General features: G+C 42.9%; 1 protein-coding gene across 1 annotated transcript; it reads right to left on the bottom strand.

The window, feature by feature from the left end:
• Nucleotides 1-242: 242 nt before the first annotated feature.
• Nucleotides 243-9,688, bottom strand: COQ6 (coenzyme Q6, monooxygenase). Its single transcript, XM_061463572.1, has 12 exons — nucleotides 9,502-9,688; nucleotides 7,767-7,901; nucleotides 7,026-7,084; nucleotides 5,745-5,868; nucleotides 5,173-5,303; nucleotides 4,723-4,830; nucleotides 4,546-4,608; nucleotides 4,099-4,206; nucleotides 3,504-3,706; nucleotides 2,283-2,398; nucleotides 1,705-1,871; nucleotides 243-597 (listed from the first exon to the last, which is right to left on the bottom strand). The coding sequence occupies exons 1-12, from the start codon at nucleotides 9,671-9,673 to the stop codon at nucleotides 568-570; spliced, it is 1,416 nt and encodes a 471-aa protein (XP_061319556.1). The 5' UTR covers nucleotides 9,674-9,688; the 3' UTR covers nucleotides 243-567.
• Nucleotides 9,689-9,907: the final 219 nt, after the last annotated feature.

Below are 9,907 nucleotides of genomic sequence, written 5' to 3'. Positions count from 1 at the left end.
AGATATTATTGTTAGTTTGCATCTCTTTTCCATGCAGCCCTTAAGGCTGTTCAACAAGAAACCTCATTATTAAATAATACACTAAGAGAAGAGCAGGGAAAAGGGTGAGAGACAGATTAAAGCTTTAAACATCTGCCACCATGAGTTGTCTCCCTGTGCTAAACACTACCCCTCCTTTCTGAGTCCAGGCAGTGCTAAGAGCCCTGGAGTGATGGTGCAGCTCTAGAAATCAAGTCAGAGAAAACCAAAAGTAATTAAGCAGTAAAAATTGTAGCTGGCACAGTTCAGCACTGGGTTTGCAACTGTTTCCACCTCAGTCTTCAACCCAAGAGGCCCAAATTGAAAGCACATTGTACAGATTGTTCTGGGCTGAAGACATCATGGTACTACAGGAAGAGACCCTAAATCCTCTTGAGGAGAGCAGATGAGACACAACTTTTGCATAAACCCATGGATAACAGTTTTATTGTCAAATTAAAATAACACAATTCAAGGATTCGAGTCAGTCATTCGCCTTGTAAGGGCAACGTGTTCACAGGTAAGATGCTGTTCCAAACTGACAGCATGTCACTTGCTGGCAATAGCCATGATTTGCTCCTAAAAGAGAAGAAAAATATAACTCATTTGTAAACTAGTAAGAAACAGACATTCTAGAAACCAGCTACAGTCTCTTTCCCTTTTACGTATATAGGCAAGTTTTGTCAGCCTTTCCAGACAAGTGCAAAGCACTCTTCCTATATGCTACCAAATTAAGGAAGTTGCAACATTCCTTTTGAAGCAGCAGAAAACAGAGGTGTTACCACAGGTTCTGTGCTCAGGGAAGAGGTCTTCATTTAGTTTTCTGCTTTAAACAGAGTAACAAAAAAAAACCCACCTCTGAGCACTGAAGCAGCAGCATAGCCTTTCAGTGCAACTACTAAAGACATCTTGCCAGTGGCAGCTGCTACACCTTAGGATTTGCTCCTCTAAGAGCACTATCATGGTTCAACAGTGACTGTAACACAAAGGAAACAGGCCACCTGTATTTAATACGAAGAAGATGACTTGATTTGTGGAATAAAACATTCAAACCCAGAAATGAGGGTTTGAACCTCATGAAAATTCAGTGAAGGAAATCAGAACTTAGGCAGACAGGCTGCAAATAGAGGGTCTGTGTTTAAGACTGAACCTCCTCACCACTGCCTTCCTCAGGTAATTTCCATTAGAGAGACTTGCACTTCTGCCATGTGGGAACAATTTCACAAGGCACAAAACAGCACAGAAATGGGTAACTCATTTGAGCTGCACACCACATCTGTCAAGTGACCTGATATTCTTAGTGAAGATGAGTCTTCATAGCACTGGGTTTCATAGGGCATTTCTGGAATGCAGCTCAAGTTCCACATTTTCATGCCATAGCAAAATAAAGCCAAAGACTATGAATGACTTCTAACCCCTAACTACTGATACAGAGTACAGACACTTAGATCCCTTATCTTCTCTTGTGCTGCAAGAGCAAACAGTTGCAACTGAGCCATTGGTTATTTAGGAACTCCTCTGGTTCAACTGGGACACACAACCTCAGTTTGAGCGTGATTCATTTTCCCACCAAAAATGCTTCATTTAAAAGAAAAATGAAACAAACAAAAAAATCTTTACAGCTTCCGTATGTTTCATGAATATTCTAGACTCTTCCTACAGCCTTCACAAAAGGGAGGTTCTTACTTTGACAGGAGGCAGGGCATTTGTTGCTTGCAATCCCCACGTCCTCAGCAATACCAAGGGAGCCAGCTTCGTGGAGTAAAGCCTCTTTAGGACATCAGTAGCAGCTATCAAGGAGACATTGTGCCTCTGACGCTCTGTCTCAAACTTTAAGAGATGTTTTAAGGACCCTGGAAGAGAGAATCGAATGCTCCTATTTAAACAATTGTGGGTCTTATCTACAGTCTTATAGCAGTCTTCACTGGCAACTGAAAACACAGAGAGCAGAGAAACGGTCCATCTTAATAAAGGCCTCCTTCTATCAGCCAGTGCTCTTCATCACCACTTCTTTAGCTATCATCCTGCAGATTTTTTTTAAAGCAGATTTGAGGTTTGTGGGATGAAAAGTGCATCCAAGACTCTCTAACTGCTCCACAGCCAATGGACATCAGAACAGTTTTGCTTCTAAGATGCTGGTGCCTTTCAAACACAAGACAGCAGCATGCTTAACCTGCAGTAGAGGTAATGCTTGTCCTGGTGTTAGCAGCAAAGGCCTGTAAGACCAATCATCTCACTGCCCTATCAGTGTCTTGGGTCCTTACCCAGATCGTTCCCATTGAAGGCTGCGGCACTGAGGTGATGAGCTAAACATGCAATATCACCAAAGCCCAGGTTTACACCTTGTCCTGCAAGTGGGTGGACTCTGTGTGCTGCATCCCTGGAGCAAGAGAAGGCAGAAATTTATATCCCTTCTTGAAGAAAGCCATAATGGCAGACAAACCCCAGAAGGGTCAGTGTAGCACTCCTCACCTCCTCACAATGAACACCTTACAGCAGCACACATGATTTATCCAGTACCTCTCTGCATGCTACGCTGAACAACCTGACTGCCTCTCCAGTTGTAAGAAGCAAAACAAAAGAAAGATAAAAAAAAGGCAGTTCTGAAAGGAAAAATTATAAAGAGGTGACTAGCCAAAGTCCTCTCAGCCTATGTGTGGAACAGGCCTTGGTGGTTTTGTAAGTGACCTGAGCACAACAGGAGGTATATTATATCGTTGCCACATTTCACAGAGTAGAGGGACATCATGAACACACAGAAGTGGGATATCATCGAATAGAAACAAAATCAAAGTCCTTTTATGATCAGACTTACTTATAAAGGACAAAGCCAGACATATTGATAAGGGAGTCTTAGAGAAATGAAATAAAGTTTGGGTATGAAATTTAATATCATTTAACAAGCTATAAAGCACAGTGTGCTCCCAGTCACAAAGTGGCTCACAAGTTGGAAAGATGAAAAGCATCCAAAGTATAATCCAGCATCCTAGAACTACTGTAAGCGACCAGTGTATTGCAGCTGTGGCAGAGAAGAAGTAAATGTAACCTCAGAATGCAGAAGATGAGATATTCTCATGTTTCTATAGGCCACTGTACAAAAGCCTATGACATCCCACCTGGAATAATTTGTAAGTTTTGTAATTTGTTTCAAAAAAGGCAAGTTTAAAATCTCAAACTGGTACACAGAATGGATGCTAAAATGTTTGGGCAAGTACAGGGTCAGCACAAGATACTGGATTGTTTTACTGGACTACTCAAACCAGGAAAGGGAAATAATTATCTTGCAACTTACATCGAAAGCTCACACAATGGACAGACTGCTTCTCACACAAAAGGACTTTGTTGGCACAGGAGCACATGAGCCTCAATAGTGTCAAACTTAAACCACAGATTATTTCTAACTATCTAATTTGTTGATGCTGCACTCACATCATTTCTAATCGCATTCACCTGACTCACATGAGGGCTGCTGCTCAGGACCTTACCCAATCAGGGCCACGCGGTGCTGGACATACTCTGTTGCATGCCCCATTCCAAGAGGGAACATGGCTCGGCTCTCTGGATCCACTTTAGCAATGCTTGGGGGTAGCTGACGGACTGCACTCCCTGAGGGCCTCAAGAATGAAAGAGCAGATCGGAACATGGCCCCAGCAGTGTCAATGAAGTCAGAGTGGTTTACATTGCTCCACTGAAAAAAAACACACCAACCTTTACATGTTAATCCAAACCAGAAATACAAAAGAATCCAATTGAAAAAAAATCTAGATGAGCTCCAAATACTGAATTTTAACAACCTGGACAAAACTATACAGTAAAAGAAACTATCTTCATAATTTTAGAACAGAGGCTTCCAACTAGGATGAGTTTACCTTTCCCACCTTCTGGAAATTTAGTTCAACTAACCTAACTCTGTCCCAGGGGTTCATTCCTTCTTTGCTAAGTGCCTTTGAGTATCATCCTCACCAGGGGAAGGAACTTAAGAATCCACCTCTCCCATTACTATCCCTTAAGCTGTAGGGTTCCATTATATTTCTCATGATTACAACAAAGCCTCATACATGCCACAAGGCTGATACTCACAAAGGCAGAGTTGATGCTATCCACAAAACTTTCCTCATCCATAGCAAGAAGTTCTGATGCGTGTTCATGAGACGTAGACCAGACCAGAGAGCTGGCAGTGTCAGACAACTAGAGTTCCAGAGAATGTCAAGAGTAAGTATTAAGAAAAAAAGAAGCAAAAATAAATTATCAGTGCAGAGATCTCCCACTGCCCTGCCCCACACCAGTCCCTCTGCATATACTCCCCCAGTCCAACTTGCTGCAAGTGGGAAATACTAAGGATAAACTGAGAGGGCAGCAAGGAAAAAAAAATGCTGTAACTGAAAAGTAAAGTGTAGGGGGATAAATTCTTAAGAGACAGCAATACCACAGAAAGGCCCAGACAGGAACAGAATTACTAGAAAAGAACAGACTAAACATAAAAATTAAAAAGTAATAAATAAATACAGAGACCAGAAGTCATCTTACCGGAAGAAGTGCTATTGGCCCTGTAGGAAGGAACCTCTGCCATGCTACGTTATTGTTTGTGGCCTAAAATGGAAAAAAAAAAGAAAAAACCCAAGCGGACACTCATCAATTAGAGACCTGGATCACCTGCTTAAGGTGTTCACCTGCTTATGGAAGAGTCAATTAGCAGAATTTCACCTCAGACAAATGAAGAGTTGCCACCACAGCTGACTGGTCATACTGATGCTCAATGTTCTTAATTTCAGCTTCCTTCCGGACTACAGAGTTATGACCATCTGCACCGATCTACAAAACAAAGAGATAAAAAGCAACTTCTTCAGCAAGTCCTAAGAAAGCCAATATTCCAGTCTATAAACCTCAGCCTGCACAAAGTTATTTTATGTTTATTCAGAAAAAAAGGTTACCCCAAAAAACAGAAGAGGTGGCCCCTTCTGCTTTTGTCCAATTCAGCACAGACTTCTTGCATCAGGCACCGTGTCCCATAGCATCTCTGACAGCATTAGCCACTCACCTCATTCAAGCCCTCCACTTGGGTGGAGTGGCACACATGGAATCAGAACCAAATCCAGGGGAAAGGACTTGGGAGAGAGATGACGCCTGATCAACAGAAATGAAAAGCTTAGTTACCAGCAGTTTGGCCTGAAGTCTGCGTCCATCAGCTAACTCAATTTGGACCCAAGGGCTTGTGCCACAGCTGTGAGAGGGGAGGGGCCACGTATACCCCACTGCTCTGCTCCCGTAGAAAACCTCCACCCGGTCTGATGGGAACACAAAGTACCACAGTCATAGCATGATACAGGTATGAAAAAAGGAAACATAACTACAAAAGCAAAGGCCACGTGTGCCTTACTGGCATTGTAAGACCTGGCGCTACAATTCTCAAGGCACCCTAAAAGACCAAACCTGGCCAACCCTTTGTCACTGCAAGGCCTGCTCTCGATAGAAAGCTACAATCTTTTAATTAAATCTATTTTTGGAGAGACTGTGTTCTGGAGAACTACGTATGAAACTCCCTTTGTGCTGTGTAGCCTTTGGAATACAGATTCCTCCCTCCCCCCTTAATTCAAGAAACTGCTTATGTCTCAGAGTTATCAGGGCTACTCATTAGATTTTTCACTCCTCTAACTTAGGGCACATAACAAGACAAGTAACTGAAAGCTCTCTGCAGAAAATAAAATATTAAAGAAGTTGACCAGTACCTGCTACTACATCTAACTGTTTTGTGAGAGCAGACATAATGACATCGTTCTCCACTATATAACCCATGTCATCTAAGTCATCTTTCTCAAAAACGATCATGGCTTCTGAACAAGCATCCCACACCTACAAAGGAAAAATACATTACACGAAGCTACACGATGAAGAAGTGTTTCTCCTTTCAGGGACTATGAACGTATCCATCTTAACCGGAAAGGAACATGGCAATCTAGAAATACAGAACTAGAGGAAACATCCAGGATTACTGTCTGTTCCCAGCAACTGAAGTACCTCACAGAATTCTTTTCATACAATGGTCTAGCTGCATCTCAAAAACTAATTGCAACAAAAGTTTTTTATCGCTACTTTTTTTCTACATAATTAGTACATAAAGCTCCCCTACCACCTTGCTGTGGGATACCCCAGCACACAGCTCAGCCTCATGCAGCGCCTCTCTCACTCCCCCACAGTGGGATGGGCAAAGGAATTGAAAAGTGAGGTAACTCGTGGGTTAAAATAAAGACGATTTAATAGGTAAAGCCAAAGTTGTATGTGGAAGCAAAGCAAAACAAGGAATTCATTCACTACTTCCCATTGTCGGGCAGGTGCTCAGCCATCTCCAGGAAAGCAGGGCTCCATCACACATAACAGTTACTTGAGAGGACAAATGCCATTACTTCAAATGTATGTATGTATGTGTGTGTGCATGTGTTTGTGTGTCTGTGTCCTTTCTTCCTTTCACCAGCTTTTATTGCTGAGCATGATGCCATGTGGTGTGGGGTATCCCTCTGGTCAGTTGGGATCAGGTGTCCCTGCTGTGTCCCCTCCCAACTACTTGAGCACCCCCAGCCTGCTCACTGGTGAGGTGGTGGGAGAGCCAGAAAAGGCCTTGACTCTATGTCAGCACTGCTCAGCAATTGCCTGTGATATCAACAGTTTTCATCACAAACCCAAAACATAGCACCGTACAAGCTGATATGAAAATAATTAACTCTATCCCGACCAAAAGCAACACACACCTTTACTTTTATTTCCTGGCAAGTACCTCTGCCTCAATATCTACAGCTTCCATTAAGAATAAATGTTTCATCTTGTAACATCAAGACTCTGAGGATGGGAACTTGCAATTAGACTGCTACCCCCAAAAAAAGTAACAAGAATCATCATAAGCATAACCTGCCCTTTGCCAAAGTAAAAAAAAAACACTTTGGATCATTAATGTAAGTACTTCTAAGAAGTTACAAGAGACAGACATAGTGTATTTGCAGCCCTAAGGAAGGCACCTGCATTCGCTGGAATGGTTTCAATCTCAGGCTGCAGACGTGATCCCAGGCACCAAAACCTGAAAAAGGACACAAATGCATGGAAATACAGGTTCACATCTGACACTGAGACCCAAACAAAACTTCTCCCTCCCTGTCTATCAATGCCCAGACTCTGCCTGCGCCATCCCTAGACAGGGCCAGGTCTGCCTCAATACTGTCACAGCTCCAGCATCACATTGTTTTACTGTTAACACAGGCCAGCAGAAAAGAATCAAGTGCTTTCCATGGACAATGTGATTTAATAGTCAACTCTTTCTGCCCCATCACTGAGTAATAAAACACACACAAAATGCATGGCCATCATTGTTTAAAACATTTCTTTCTCCATAAGGAATCAAGGCTCAAATCTTTAAAATGAAAATTAGTCAGAAGTGAGTTACCAGACTACAGAGCACTAAGTATGTGCATCTTTTGTGAACACAGCATTCCAGATGCTGTAGATAGCACCTCACATCATCTTGCTGGGCTAGCGTCACAAATAATTATATAACAGATCAGACTACGATACCAGAAAACAGATCCCTGTTACCAATTTAATTTAATTAATCACCACAACTCGGCATACAGAATACTGAAAGACAAAGGCACACAATTCTGTTGAGTTTAGGATGATGGCAGCACATGTTCAAAGGGGGTTTGTCAAATTGAAAGCAGCTCAAACATACTGTTAAAAACACAAACAGTAGCAAACATACTTACTGCTTAGAAGGGTTGCTGATCCTGGGGAGATAGAACTGACCCTGTTACTGTAGGTGTCTGGCACATAGTTGTATTCTTTCCGAGGACCAGCCTCCAGCAAAGCGATCTTCTTATCATGGAAGTGGATATCGTGCCCTAAAATAAGCAAATACATGCTTTGCTACAACATTCCTGCCAAAAATCTCATTCCTTATTCCTGTAACAGCTATATGTTTCTGTAATAACACAAGAGTAGTTGCAAAACTCAATAAAGAAATGCATTTATGATACAGGTTTTGACCAGGCAAGTAAACTTCCGTATTTTAAAACTTCCTGACTACAATCCTGTCACTGAGACAGACAAACCTTTTGTAGTTAAAGCACAGATTAAAAGTTTTCTTTTTGTACAAAGTTCACATTTTTTTACAAATTTGTGCCTAGCTTCTTATGCAAGTTCGTTATTTAAGTATTAATAGGCAAAGTCTGCAATGCAACTCCATACTCAGAACACATTTTTCAGAGCTTAAACATAAACTCACCACTTAGAACAGGAGATCAAAATAAAACTTCTGCGCTCCTTAGCAACTACATTAATGTTTTCTTTATCCTTATATGCTGATAGTGGGATAGTACTAGCAGTTTAGACTTTTACTTTCAGTTAAAGAGAATTGAAAAAGAATAAAGAGATGACTCAAGTAGAGTAAATCACACTAGCTGACTAAGCCATTCTTACTGCATCTGACTGCTATGGCAACAGAGCGGTGTCCTTAGAACATGCAGAGTTTGCTGCTACTGCAGCCTAATAATGGCAGTATCCTGAGCGTTTCCCAGATTATGCATAACATAACCTCAACTCTTCAAAGGTCTCAAACCTGCATGTTAGCCTCAGGAATCGCTGCTGGGGGTGGGAAATCCTTATGCTGTTTCATTTCCACTGTGGTCAACAACACAAGCACAGTAAGTGTGCAAGGCAAACCCTTAGGCTTCCAAAGCACTTACTGCTCAAGACCTTTGCTCCCCCTCTACTTTGCACTCTTTTCTTTAAGTTTCTGTCACTATTACACCTTCTGAAACAATGTTACAAATAAACTGACACTACTCTCAGGATCTTTAGTGATACAGAGCAAACACAAATCCACTGAATGCAGTATTCCAGTGTCTAAATTACAGAGTTAGAGAATAATTGATTTCTCCGAATCAAACCTAGGATCAGAAAAATATTTTCAGCAATGTCTGAAATTACGCATTAGCAATTTAGGGGTGACTGTGTTTGACAGAATCACAAGTAGCATACAGAATTTAAAGTAATGGCTGCATTAACGTATAAATACATACACACACGTATAAATAAGACATGGCTCATCACAACGATCAGCTAACCAAACAGCTCCAAGTCTTCTTTAGAGTGATGTCACAAAAAGATGCAGGAATAACGAAACTCTACAAAAGGATCTTGAACATTAAGATCCTAAGTGATAACTACATAGTTACACTACCATCAACACATTAATTAAGGTCGAATTATAAAAGCAGCCGTGTGGGTTTTGGAAAAGCCCCAGTTTGAAGTTTCGCACACAAACCCCACGACTCGCTGAACTCTCACAGCGCGGTGCAGGAGATCCGAACACCTCCGCGACCTCTGCAGCAGGGGCGGGAGGAGACGCGGCCGCGATTGCAGCCCCGCGGGGCCGGCACCGGGCCGGGCCGATAGCACAGACAACACCGACCGCGGAGGGCGAAAAGGTCACCTGCTTACCGAGCACGGCGGCCATGGCGCTCCCGACCATGCCCCCACCAGACACCACCACATCGTAGAGCGGCGCGGCAGCAGCAGCAGCAACAGACCGGGACAATAAGGGAGCCCGCTGGCCGGCCAGCAACCGCCCACCGAGAGGAGCCATCAGCCCCCACCCGCACACAACCGCCATGGCTCCGGAAGTGACCACACAACGTTGAACGGAAGTAGCTCCGGGAAACCATGACAACGCAACATACCTAGGGACCAGAGCCACACAAAACACCTCTTCCCGAGGGCCAATGAGCGAGCAGAGTGTGCTTTCCATCTTGGAGTCTGATTGGCTGCTGAGGCCAAAAAGGCGGGCCTAGGGCGCTGCCGGCTTCGCTGATTGGTGAGAAGCGGAATAAGTGCTGTTGGAGGACTG

The sequence above is a fragment of the Pezoporus flaviventris genome, unplaced genomic scaffold (genome assembly GCF_033815535.1).
Source record: "Pezoporus flaviventris isolate CSIRO_AGI_PZ_B2104156 unplaced genomic scaffold, CSIRO_AGI_Pfla_v1 ptg000036l, whole genome shotgun sequence".
NCBI classification, from domain to species: domain Eukaryota; kingdom Metazoa; phylum Chordata; class Aves; order Psittaciformes; family Psittacidae; genus Pezoporus; species Pezoporus flaviventris.
This window is presented reverse-complemented; position numbering and strand designations above follow the sequence as displayed.